This window comes from Brassica napus, chromosome A9, assembly GCF_020379485.1.
Source record: "Brassica napus cultivar Da-Ae chromosome A9, Da-Ae, whole genome shotgun sequence".
Lineage (NCBI taxonomy): Eukaryota > Viridiplantae > Streptophyta > Magnoliopsida > Brassicales > Brassicaceae > Brassica > Brassica napus.
In genome coordinates, this window is record NC_063442.1 from 7,192,047 (window position 1) to 7,204,886 (window position 12,840).

Here is a 12,840-nt window from a genome sequence, read left to right on the forward strand (position 1 = left end):
AAAACGTAACTAAAAATATTTATTTTCATATTTATATTATTTTTTTCAAAAAATTAAAAAAAATTACCTTTCCAGAATCGTCCGCAACCGCAAACGCTAGATTGGGCCAACTTTTGATTTTGAGAAGTTTGGAACAGTGTAAAACGGTTTGTGGCGTTTTATGTTATTGTTGCAATACACCAACAACTGCTACCAACCGCAAAGATGTGTTTGTGGGTGGTAGTTAGAAACCATTCATAACCTAAGTGAAACAAAAATCAATCTATAGATTCTATGGTTTAAAATATATGTTTGAACATGAATAATAGATGGTTTAAAATACTGTATGACTTTATAATAATTTATATCATTGTTAATATATTGATAACTATAAGTTGTTATTTTTAGAATTCTTAATTTATTAATATAATAAATATATACTGTAATACTCAAAACATAAAATAAATTTAAATACAACACTGATTTAAAAAAAAAATACAGAAAAAGATTTAATATCTAATTTCAACATTTATTTAAAATAAAAATAATAATAGTAGAAACTAATATAATAAATTTAATACAAAGCATAAAATTTATATAATATATTTGGTTTCTATAACATAATTAAAGTTCTATAGTATATTAAAACATAAAATCTTGTTAAAAGAATAAAACATAAAATTAAAAAGCATTAGCCACCTAAAACAGTCTGAATACTGTTCCTAACAAATAAGAAAATATTATTATTTTGGTAACCGTATGTACATTTTTGTTATGTTTTCGTAAATGGTGACTTAAGTATAGATGATCCACATGGACAAATATACCATTTTTATTTCATCTTCCCATCAAAGCCGACGTACTTGTGACAAAAAGATCATATCATTGTGGTTTGTAATAACGTTGAAGTAACATATTTTGAGTTAAAAATAATGCCATGTATTTTAAGAGCATCAATGCCAGAATTACTAATCCCTATAAGTTTTCAAAATAAAGATACAAGTTTATTAATATTTTATTAGTAGGTTTCTTGAAACTTTGAAAATTTCAAAAATAATAATATAGATATTGGTGAAAATTTCTCTTAAAAATTATTATTATTATTAATGTTATAAGGTTGTGATTTCTTAGAGCAGTTCCATCGGTAAGCTCTTAAATGAATTCTTACCGTTTAAGAAAAAAGAAAAAATAACTAATATTGGCGAGAGAGTATATAAAAGTTTTTACTGTGGAGTTTTTAAGGATCGGTTATTAACTTCAAGTGACACATGTTACTGTATTACTGTTTTTGGTCTTACACAACATAATTAAATTATTATAATATTTTTTTGTTTTAAAAACTCTTACACGTTACAACTGATAATTTCTCTTAGGTTCATATTGGTTATATAATATTCTTGGAAATCTGTTTATTTTTACTGAACTTATTCAGAATAAATTAAAATGTAAGTTTTTTTAATTCAGCTATTGGACAAATCAAGTTTTAATTTTTTAAAACCAAAGATAACTTAAATTTTGATATTATAATTTAAATTCGGTTAAAATTGAATAAATTTTGTTTGTTCCATTTCTTGGTTTGGATGAAAAAAAACTAAATGAACAAAAATCAATTCAATTTTAGTATTCTATACTCAATCAAATTAAAAATAAGCCAAACTAAATATATTGATTTGTTTTGATTTAAAAACTATGGATCAAATTTTGATCATGCCAGTATTAAGCACAATAATAAAGTTTCTACCTAAATTTTTGGTATATTATGGGTAGTTCTGTAGTTTTTATTTAAGAAAATAATTGAGAATAATTTTTTGTACACTACTAAGTAATTTGATTGTTAATTTAATAAAAAAATATAATTTATATTTAGATGAACTGGCTTATTTTTCTAAAGATTACAAAAATCATCTTAATGATGACACGTGGCTACCAAAAAAATGTTATAATGTTTCTCAAATAATATATAAGAGATTTATAAGTAGAAAGTGTCTATCCAATATAAAATGACTCATTTTGTAACTGAAAAATGAAAATATGTTTTTACACATATTATTGTAGAAATCAAAATGGAAAAGCATGCATGAAACATCACAAATACATCAGACGCCTTTTTGGGGCGTGTAGTGTCTTATACTCCAATATTAATTTCACTCAGTTTCAAAGCTTGAAATGGCTCAGTTTATGTATGTCTTCTTGGCATGACGTGTACAGAAACCCTTGAGTCTTTCAAGTGCATCCTCGAGCATATGGGCATCCACTCCGATGGTTATCCTCATCCAGTTCTTCAACCCCAAAGCCTCTCCTGCAAAAAAAAAAAAAACATCCCCCACAAATGAATCCATCTCAGTATAAGAACCAATATCAATATCAATGTTTCTTGATTTCATTTTGCTTTACCTGGCAGAAACACGAGGTTTTCTTCTCTAGCCAGCTTCACGCAGAAATCAGTGTCATCTTTGATATCCTCCAACAACGAGAGTTCCAGTTTTGTCTACAGTAAGTGAAAATGGATACATCAAGTCTAATATGAGAAAGTGTTCCTATCAGCACTCTAATAGACTACAGCTTTAGACTTGTCTGGTTATAGAAGTTTTTACCAATAGATAAGTGCAAGACTCGGGTTTCTTGGGACAGATGACGCAGGGGATGTCCTTGAGCCAATGACACACCAAGTCAACATTATGTTTGAGTATCTTGTTCTTTTTTGCAAAGAAACTTTTATCCGTTTTCTCCAGGATCTCAGGAAGTGCAGCCTGACATCATGAATCCGAGGAACTAGTTAACTAAACAACCAAACCAACTCTATAATCATATACTAATTCTTTTTTTTTTGCTAAATTGTAAATTTCATTACTAAGAATGATGATTTGGTTACAAGAAACTTGCAGCCATAGCTTGCTTTGACAGCTAATTTGATTCTTAAGGACCGCAAAAAGTTTAAAAAAATCCCTAAGAATCTAAGAATTAAGTCCAAACTTCCAAACAATGGAAAGCATGAAGTTAATAGATTAAACTAGCACAAGAAAAACAACAATTTAAACTCCCTAAACCAATGCACTTCTTGCTTATAGGATTGACCAGCAAGCAAGAGAATAGCTTTTAGAGCTTTGCAGCCGAACACTCACCGAAGTGGCTCCAGCAGGCTTCAACGGCGGTGGCTGGCAAACACCCCGGCGCACCACTGGAGGAGGACGTCGACCGATCAAACCTTAGCTATCTCGACAGAGTACACAGAAGCAATCCCGAGTCAATACCGCAGAAAATGAAGCCCAAGTTACGGTCAAGCGTAGGCGGTCTAAACTGGCTCCCTCCGGCCACGCGACACATAAGAACGGCAGAGACATCGATGTTACATCAGAGAGGCTGTCGGAGCAAAGGAAACACGGGAATGAAGCACGGAAGGAGTATAGAAGCTCCTTGAAAACAGACGACTCAACTGGTAGATGAAGGCTCCGGCTAGATGCAGGTGAATCCTTGACTTCGGGTTGTCCTCAAAACCCTACTAAACAAAGATCGGGAACAAGAAGAGGAGCCAAACGATTACCGCAAGACCGTCATGGTTGTTGATTCTTGGACTAAGAGACAGAGGTCCTCAGTGGTACACCTCGCTACCACAGTTCACTCAGACTGAGAGGAGGAGCTCTACGAAACCTTGGAGCAAGTCGATAGAGGAAGCTGACTGGAGCAAGACAGGAACGGGGACAGCAGCGACGCGTCCGTTGCTCCGGCGTGTCTCGGATCTCAGATCTGACCCAGATCGAGCGCAATCAGCGTCTACCGGAAGACCCAAGGCTCCCTATGCTAACCCGGACTTGACTAGCCTCGCTGGAGTTCCAGAGGAACCAGAGACGCCTCTGATACCCGATTATCCGGAGGAAGAGATTCTACAGATCCAGAAGACCGAGCAAGGAGGATAGACGAAGAGGGTAGCAGCAGAGGGAAGAGGTGGAGATGGACTTCGCGGGATGAATGTGGCCCTCTCACACCGCCTAACGGCGCCGGAGAGGCTGGATGAAGTCGACGATTCGAGAACGAGGGTGATTAGGGTTGAGAGAAAACTTTTGGGGGCGCGTTGGGTCACGCGCCAATCACATATATCAAACTTCCTCTTCATCATATACTAATTCGCAAACCTGAATTATAGTGGAAGGGTCAGGAGTTATTTCAAGATTCTGTCTGATGGACTGAGCCACCTGTCATAAACACATATCAAGATTACTTGTTAGAGAGCAGCTAAGGGAGGATTCGATGAAGAATTAGCAAGCAGCAAAACAGACATTGGTGGACTCGAAAACTCCCTCGGGATCATTCAAGGCGATCCAGCCAATCTTCCATCCAGGAACAACCCATCCTTTAGATATGCCTCCCAGGGTCAACACAGGGACAATCGATGCAAACTTGGCCATTGGTACGAAAGTATTGTCTCCGAATATAGTCTGGTTGTACACTTCGTCTGTGATCACCATTATTCCCAGCTTCCGAGCCGTCTCTGCGACCTAAAAGTGTCAATAAATATTTACAATAATAATTTAGTATCAAGTTTACATTCTTTGAAACCAATGTAGGCATGGAGAAAGACCAATGTCACCGGCTCAACTAATCAAAATGGTTGATAAGAATGTTCGCAACAGGCTCTCATCCGTCCGTGACAAGGCGCACATGGGAGGGTTAGCCACTTGGTTTGCCACTCAATAGCTACTTGAAGCTTAACTTTTGATTTTAAGAAAAATTTCAATTCCAAAGTAAAACAGAGCTTAAAACAGATTTTTTGCTTGAATTAATTTAACATTCTTTCAAAAAATTTATTTTACATTCTTTAAAAACATATACATTTTTCATAGTATAAAACTTATTCAAATCTTAATTAACCAATATAAAATTCATCTAGTAGTTAAAATAATTTTCATAAATTAAGATTTTAATCTACTTTTGTTACATTTAATATCTATTTCTTGTACTATTATTTGCGAAGTAATTTTTCGCATCCGAGCTCTCACTTAGTTAGAGAGGTTAAAGTCGATACCCTTAAAAAAATTTATATATAATTTATTTTGTAATTAAAAACGAATTTATATTTATAATATCAGATTTATATGTTACATTAGATAATTGATTATAAATTAATATAATAAAATTGTCAAACATAAAAAATTATATATTAAAAATAAGATAATTGTTATATATACTGTGTTGTTATCCACATATAACACTTTTATTATAAAAGTTAAAAGATCAAGAGATAAATAATTAATAATTAAATATTAATCAAGCAAAAATATATGTATAAAAATATTTTCTAAATTATTTCTATTATGTGAGTTTTTTTAACAATATAGTGAACATATATACTTTGATCGAAAGCTTTGTCATATATATATAGTTGTATGTTTGATTTAATTTTTTTGCGAACATAAACAATAACTTACATTCTTATTTTTGAATTAATAATACATCAAATAATAAGTATTTATAAGAAGTTTCAGGGGAAAATTTCATGTTTACCATTTTCAAGGTACCACTTTTCATCTTTATCACCACTAAAAATACATTTTCAAAAATACATTCTTTATTAAGTGGTAAAAGACTCTTATACCCTTATTCTTTATATATATAATAAATCATTATTTAAATAGATAAATAATAAAATAATAAAAAAAATATGTTTTCGAATAATACTTTTTCAATTCGAACTTTTTTATAAAAAAAATTTTGAATTTTTTTTTGATTTTTTTGAATTATTTATTTTGAAAATGTCAAAAATTATGTTTGAAACTATTTTTTTAAATTTTTTTAAATTTTTTAAGAATTTATTTATATATTTATTAGAATCTTAAATTTCACATTTCAAAACCTTAACCCACTCCTCAATTTTAAACCCTAAGTCTAGATGAGTTAACCATAAGGATATAAGTAAAAGTGAAGATAAAAATGATTAATGTATATATAAAAACTGGTACTATAAATGTGATATCTATGAGAATTTCCCAAGTTTCGGACCTTTTGGAGATGGTGGTGAGAGTAGACGTTTCCACATGGGTTGTTTGGGTTAATTACAACAATGGCCACAGTGTTGTCGTCTGCAATGGCTTCGATGCCTTGGAGATCAATCTCCCATTCTTTGTCGGGAAGAAGATCGAACTTGCGAACCTCGAGACCACTGTAAGTAGCACGAGCGTCGTAGTGAGGGAAAACGGGACGTGGGAGCAAGATGTTTGCGTTTGGTCGAGCCAACGATTCGAATACGATCTCTACCCCTTGGTTGCATCCAGCGGTCAGTAAGATGTCGTCCGCCGTTAACTTGTTTGGAAGATCTCCATTCAGATATTCGGCCACGGCTCTATTCATAACAACCAAATGTGGATGAATCAATACTTTTTAAAAAAGTTATCGGATCTATTTATAAAAATACTAAAATATAGGATCTTCAAAGTCAATTTCAAGATTATACTTGACTGTGTTGATGGGAATAGTGATTGTATTTATTTTACCTTCTGGCCGGGAGAATCCCAGCTCCAGGAGCATAAGAGTTGCCTTTGCCTGAGCGGAGGACGTTGACGACGGCGTCTTCAGCCTCGATACAGGTGCGGAAGCAAGGGTAAACGGAAGGATCTCCATGGCCGAGTGGCAAAACTGTCTTTTTGACGTCCCTGCTGCAGTTGTCGAACAGCATGTAGATAACGCCTCTCAGCGTTAAGGTCGAGGCTTTCGCGGCCTTAACGGTTCCACCGAAACGCCAAACGGTACCGAGGCCATTCTGAGTTTGCGTTTTAGCCACTTTCTCAGTTTTAAACGCGGGAACCACAAGGTTGGCATGTGGTTCTTCGTTGCTCATCTTCTTTTATTATCTATTTTGTGTTTCTTTTTATTTTCGTTGGTCTGAATTCTTCCTCTATACAAAGGCCAAAAACAAAAAATAAATAGCCACATGATTAAAACATGATTTAATTCAAAAATACTAATTTTACAAAATATCATTTATTAATAAATATATATCTATAATATTATTTGAGAATTCAGTTTTCTATGTATTTATTTCACGTTAACTATTAGAATTATTAATTACAATGATGTCTTAAATGAATTATAAAAAATACTCCCTCCGTTTTTTATATAAGTCGTTTTAGAGAATTTTTTATGTTCCAAATTACATGACGTTTTCAGTTTTTTATGTAAAATTTATTAACACTTAATGTTATATGATCAATGATAATATACTTTTTATTTTGTTATTGGTTGATTTGTGGTTAGGTAAATAATTAATGATGCTTTTTGTTTAGAAAATATAAAAAATTAATGATTTCTTAATCTATGTGATAATTCTAAAACGACTTATATTAAAAAACGGAGAGAGTATAATTAATGCCATTATTAACATTTTTCTGATAATCTTCTTTTGATTTTTTAGTTCAGTATACTTTTTATATTGGTTTTCAAATCACATATATAAAAAGGTAACTTGACAAAAGAAAAGCATAATATTTTAAAATAAATATTTTTTTCCTATTGAAACATAATCTCAAAGAACAAAATAGATACTAAAAAAAAATACTAAAACTAATTTTTTTTCTCAACGAATACTTTTAATAAACAAATTTTTTTAATATAAACATAATAAACTAATAGCTTTAGTCAACTAAGACTATTATACATAGTTACATAATTAAGATAATATAAATTGAGATATTTTAATAACTAAAATATAATATTATGTCGTGATTAAAAAAAATTTCTATCAACCAACGGTTAAATTCTATAATAAAATTAACAGCACCAATTCTAAAACAAAACTAACCGAGGTATATTATGCCCTTTTACAAAAAAAAAAAAAAAAAAAAACTAACCGAGGTATATTAGCTACATGTCTTAGTTCATTGTTTCATTTTCTTGGTAATTGGTTCATATCTAAAAAAAATATAATATATTAGTAATTACAAAAATAAAATAAAAAACATAAACTCATTTATATTAAAAAAATTGATAAAAAAAAGTTTGACAAGTGAAAGACATGTTAAAATTAGTCTATTTGGATTTGTTAAAAATAAACTAAAACGAATTGATGCACATCAAATAACGAAATTATACTGTATTTAGAATATTCGATTATTATATGGTTGTAATTGTATAAAAATATAAAAATTATAAATTCGACATATTTTGACTATAGAATATTAAAAATATAAAAATCAATTTTATTGTTACTACTTTACTCTGCTAGTTTAATTTTTCCTACCTAAAAAACAATAAAATTTATTATTAACAAAAAGTGCTGACTTGTGTATCCCCAGAAGAAGTAGAAATCGAAAGATCTGAAAAACGCACGCAGAAAGGGAAGATGGGAATAAGGTTCATATTAATGGTGAATAAGCAAGGCCAGACTCGTCTCGCTCAGTACTACGAATGGCTCACTCTCGAGCAACGTCGAGCTCTCGAAGGCGAGATCGTTCGTAAATGCCTCGCTCGCAACGACCAGCAGGTTAACCGCCCCCTCCTCTTTCTCTTCCAATTTCGATCAGATGGATCGTTTATTTGATTCTAATCGCGTCTCCATAAGTCAATTGATACTAATTCGATAAATCACCAATTAGAATCAAATTAATTACTGAGAGCACATATCTTCTAGATCATCCTAACATATGTTGTTGCATTGGTTATGTAATAAACAGTGTTCATTTGTGGAGCATCGTAACTACAAGATCGTCTACAGACGTTACGCATCTCTGTTTTTCATGGTTGGTGTTGATGATGATGAAGTAAGTTATACCTAATCAAATGCAAATGAGTTTGTTTGTTTGTTTGCTTGCTGAGATTTCTAATCACGAGTCTTGTCGTAGAACGAGCTGGCCATTCTAGAGTTCATACATCTTTTGGTTGAGACAATGGACAAGCATTTTGGAAATGTGGTAAGTTTAGTAGTGAATTAACTTTGTCTGGTTTTTTGTCTCCTCTTTTGTGATCATGTTGTATTTGGAAATTTCATGCAAACAGTGTGAGCTTGACATAATGTTCCATCTGGAGAAAGCTCATTTCATGCTCGAGGAAATGGTCATGAATGGTTGCATTGTCGAGACTAGCAAGGCCAACATACTTTCACCTATACAACTCATGGACAAAGCCCATTGAAAAGGGTTTGCTTCCATTTCATTACACTCTTGTATTTGTACTTCACTCTTTTGTCCGATTCGAATTGAGAAAAATAATAAACTGTTTTTGTTTCTTTCATGCTTTCAATGGTACTTGTGTAGTGCAAAATGGATATAAAAGAATGAGTCAGTTCTCACTTATGTTCCCCTTTCTTTTTCTTATGATAAATAATTTATTTTAAACAAACACAGTCTTCTAGTCCTCTCGAACTTTCTAAATTGTATATATGTTAAACCAAAAGCATAACAAAGTTTTTACATAAGAACTTTCACAAGACAACAATATAATGTCGTTAGTGGTTCAAACTTTAGACATATGAAACCAAATTTCAATGATTGTGTTGTCCTGCAGTGATATTGTGAAGTGACAGAGGGATAACCCTTAGCTTTCAGTGGAAACTTTAAACAATATCTCTTACCAATTCACATGGTCCAAAGATTTGTGAATGAAACCGCCTATTATTAAAAGATGTTTGAATGTGGAGGAGTATATTAGTATCTTATTGTAGTCTCCAACTGTATTTTTGTGGTTGATGGCGAAATATCATTTGATTTTTATTTTTTGATAAAATGCTATTGCATACAACATGATTCTTAAAATGATCGACAGGAAAAACAAGAATGAACATCATAAACTTTTTATTAGATAAGATTAATCTTTCGAATTATACAACAGAAACTCATCCATCTTCGATCTCATCCTCCAAGTAAAATATAATAAATGCTCTCCCAGTTTTTATCGTTCACCATTTTAGTTTTGCCGGAAAATACTGCAAATACAAAAAACATATATATAGACATTATATTCAAAGTAAAAATGAAAAGAACAAGTAAATTCCATAATATATATATATATATATCTTTACACTACTACACATTCTATTGATATATATTGTGTTTTTACCTTGTTGATAAGTGAAATGTAGTAAGGCTTCACTTGTTCGACGTCTACCTGAACCTTGCTCTTACTGTATAGGTCATACTTACTGCAGTTTTATTTTAATAGTTAGAATAACAGACTATAGATTCGTGATATAACATCAAAAATATTTAAATATTCCTACTTGAATACATGGAGCCACTTGAGATCTTCCTTGTCTTCTTCACTCATCAAGTGTGTGTAGGTCCCCGCCTTGTGCAATGCTGCGTGATTATTTGAATGTTAGAAAAAAGCAGCTGATATCTATACTTGATTTACTGAGTGGAGACCATATAAGATTGACATTTAAATACGTACGATAAAAGGAATGGTATCGAATAATGAAGAGACCAGCGTGAGGAAGAGTTGTGCCATTCTCCTTAGCCACCTATTTTAAATTATCAAATCAATCAAATTGTAAGTTTTGGTAATTTTTAATCAGGTTCACTCATAGCAAATAAGAAGAATATAAAAATAATGTAGTTACCAAATACATGTAGTCGTCGTGACCCCATGACATAAGAACATTGTCCAATCCACATCCTTCACTGTAAACTCCATTTTTGGTGTTGTATTTTGGGTTGCTATTATCAGGATTTTCTTTGAAATACTGCAATATAATAGTGGAAATATGTCAAATAAGACTGTAACTTATTCTTCGTGTACGTTAGAATTTAGAAACAAACTTTTCGAACTTTTCTTTCACAAAATCCGAAATAAACTACAAATAGACAATGTAATTTTATTCTGTACCTTGTGGTGGATATTGGCCGAGTCAAAGGCGCATCCAACTGGAAATGTATCGCCTGTAATCCAGTGGAAGTTTTAAAATTATGTACAATTTTGTTGCTATTTTACAGAATGATTGAAAATATAATTCTAGACTACTTATAGCCCAATAAAATGGCAGAATAGGATCAAGTTAATCTTATATCCAACTCATCATTCAAGTAATGACATTAACATTCTTATTAAAAAAAAATAGCCCAATAAAAGTTTGTAAGATGATAATTCATGTTTAAGACATACCAACGACAGCCCACTGGGGAAGACCACCGAATTCTGGCAAAAGCAGAACCTTTCCAAGATCTGTATAAAAACAGCAGTAATTCAAAATCCAATACTTGACCCGAGATTATAAAAGTTATCTTGTGCATGTAATCTAAGCCAGAGTATTAAAAAATAAGTTATTTTTTATGTAAAGGTTTAGATGTTTATGCTCAATATGAATACAACCAAAACAAATTAGACTTACAGCTTATATTATAACACGTTTTATTCCACAAAGAAGGCAACAGACAAACAAACAAAAATCGTCGAAATTGTTGACCTTTTTCATATTCAACATTTATTACGTGGGTAAGGTGAATGTTTATCTAATTCATATTACTAGTATCATTGGCAAGTTGCAGTTCAAATCATCAATTTTGTGAATAACTATTATATTATACATGTAATGGTAGATTTTCAAACATGTGTATATAAATAATTATGATAAATTATATATCATTATGATAAAGCAGAACAAGACATGTACCATGGATTAGAGCAGTGAGATGGAGCCAGTCTTCGTTAGGATAATCCCTCCTAATGGCTTCAGCGGATTGGAGAAGGTGTTGAATTTGTGGCTCGTCCAGATCGGGATCACTGTCATCGACCACGTTGTTCAATAGTTCACAACATTCCCATATACTCATATCCATTTTGTTCAGTTTTCCATACTCTTTTCTCATTTCTTTCACCTGTCCAATATTTCCAAAAAAAATAAGTTTAGCTAATACTAAATACTTAAATATAAAATCCTTGTCAGATTGTAAAAAATAAGATTTGTTTTGGCTTACAAAGTCATAGGTCTGGTGAATGTGTTGCATCCTGTAGAATTCCTCTACACCTTTCTGTCTCTCGCTTGCACCATTCTCATAATCCCTAGATAGAGAAAAAAAGAGTGTAACTGATTAAGACAGATGCAACGTTCATGTCCATTTATATCACACTATCTCAGAAAAGAAATTAAGATAACAAACAAACCTAAAAGAGTGGCCCAAGAAATTGATATCAGGAGCATCAAATCCATCAGCTTCTTTAGATTTTGGAACCACTAAACCTCCATCCCACAACAGTTCATCATCCCTCTCATCTTTCATTTTCTTTTCCTCGATTCTTGAATCTATAATAGTCACCACAACATTAAAAATTAAAAATATGTCTTCTATTTTTGTGTGTAACTGATCTTAATCTACCCTGCAACAATTTGATTATATGTCTATTATGTCTAGAACTCTCAAAAGATATCCAATATTGTGAAAAAAAACTTATTAAACAACTAATTTATGATCTTGGCAAAAATCTGAGAGCAATAGTGTTATTATCACTATTATTTTGGCATGAACGATAACTAAATATACAGAACGGTGAAAACACGAGTTTTTTGTATGTTTATGTATCTTAACATCATTGTTCAAAACTAATCTAGCCATATGACATAGATAATGATTGTTTTTTAACCAATCTCTACTATTTCAGAAAAAAAAATGAAGCGTTACCGGAGGTGAAATGTTCAACAAGAACAGTCATGATGCTAGGAATCTGATACGCAATTAAAGAAAAAAAAATAACGAGGTATTGTGTAAATTGTGATGAAGATGTAAGAGAATGAAGAAGGTATTTATATTGATCCAATCAAAAAGTCCTTCCTGCAGATTTGGAGACAGTTCAAGTCCTTAGATCACAAACTTAACTTCATTGTGTCCTCAAACTGAAATTATGTTCAAAAGAGATGTCACGCTTCTCCGAATCTTTGTTTCA

General features: G+C 31.9%; 3 protein-coding genes across 3 annotated transcripts; 1 reads left to right on the forward strand and 2 right to left on the reverse strand.

Moving 5' to 3' along the window:
• Nucleotides 1-1,966: 1,966 nt before the first annotated feature.
• LOC106447113 (S-alkyl-thiohydroximate lyase SUR1-like) lies at nt 1,967-6,894 on the reverse strand. Its single transcript, XM_013888973.3, has 7 exons — nt 6,465-6,894; nt 5,974-6,313; nt 4,254-4,472; nt 4,110-4,169; nt 2,574-2,729; nt 2,374-2,467; nt 1,967-2,278 (listed from the first exon to the last, which is right to left on the reverse strand). The coding sequence occupies exons 1-7, from the start codon at nt 6,806-6,808 to the stop codon at nt 2,151-2,153; spliced, it is 1,341 nt and encodes a 446-aa protein (XP_013744427.1). The 5' UTR covers nt 6,809-6,894; the 3' UTR covers nt 1,967-2,150.
• Nucleotides 6,895-8,214: 1,320 nt separating this feature from the next.
• LOC106450129 (AP-4 complex subunit sigma) lies at nt 8,215-9,257 on the forward strand. Its single transcript, XM_013891785.3, has 4 exons — nt 8,215-8,449; nt 8,640-8,726; nt 8,808-8,876; nt 8,962-9,257. The coding sequence occupies exons 1-4, from the start codon at nt 8,309-8,311 to the stop codon at nt 9,094-9,096; spliced, it is 432 nt and encodes a 143-aa protein (XP_013747239.1). The 5' UTR covers nt 8,215-8,308; the 3' UTR covers nt 9,097-9,257.
• A 389-nt stretch (nt 9,258-9,646) lies between these two features.
• Nucleotides 9,647-12,809, reverse strand: LOC106447112 (inositol oxygenase 2-like). Its single transcript, XM_013888972.3, has 11 exons — nt 12,579-12,809; nt 12,064-12,202; nt 11,877-11,961; nt 11,573-11,777; nt 11,065-11,124; nt 10,789-10,841; nt 10,523-10,645; nt 10,354-10,423; nt 10,181-10,259; nt 10,021-10,102; nt 9,647-9,886 (listed from the first exon to the last, which is right to left on the reverse strand). The coding sequence occupies exons 1-11, from the start codon at nt 12,607-12,609 to the stop codon at nt 9,860-9,862; spliced, it is 954 nt and encodes a 317-aa protein (XP_013744426.1). The 5' UTR covers nt 12,610-12,809; the 3' UTR covers nt 9,647-9,859.
• Nucleotides 12,810-12,840: the final 31 nt, after the last annotated feature.

Bases quoted from the DNA above. Each gene is read 5' to 3' on its own strand.
- LOC106447113 (XM_013888973.3), bottom strand. From the start codon at position 6,808: ATGAGCAACGAAGAACCACATGCCAACCTTGTGGTTCCCGCGTTTAAA. The intron at 2,468-2,573 runs GTAAAAACTTCT...CACTTACTGTAG, and splicing joins AGTCTTGCACTTATCTATTG to ACAAAACTGGAACTCTCGTT. The intron at 2,279-2,373 runs GTAAAGCAAAAT...TTTTTTTTGCAG, and splicing joins AAACCTCGTGTTTCTGCCAG to GAGAGGCTTTGGGGTTGAAG.
- LOC106450129 (XM_013891785.3), top strand. From the start codon at position 8,309: ATGGGAATAAGGTTCATATTAATGGTGAATAAGCAAGGCCAGACTCGT. The intron at 8,450-8,639 runs GTTAACCGCCCC...TGTAATAAACAG, and splicing joins TCGCTCGCAACGACCAGCAG to TGTTCATTTGTGGAGCATCG. The intron at 8,877-8,961 runs GTAAGTTTAGTA...TCATGCAAACAG, and splicing joins ACAAGCATTTTGGAAATGTG to TGTGAGCTTGACATAATGTT.
- LOC106447112 (XM_013888972.3), bottom strand. From the start codon at position 12,609: ATGACTGTTCTTGTTGAACATTTCACCTCCG. The intron at 11,125-11,572 runs GTACATGTCTTG...GTTTTTATACAG, and splicing joins TCTCACTGCTCTAATCCATG to ATCTTGGAAAGGTTCTGCTT. The intron at 10,646-10,788 runs GTACAGAATAAA...ATTATATTGCAG, and splicing joins CGGCCAATATCCACCACAAG to TATTTCAAAGAAAATCCTGA.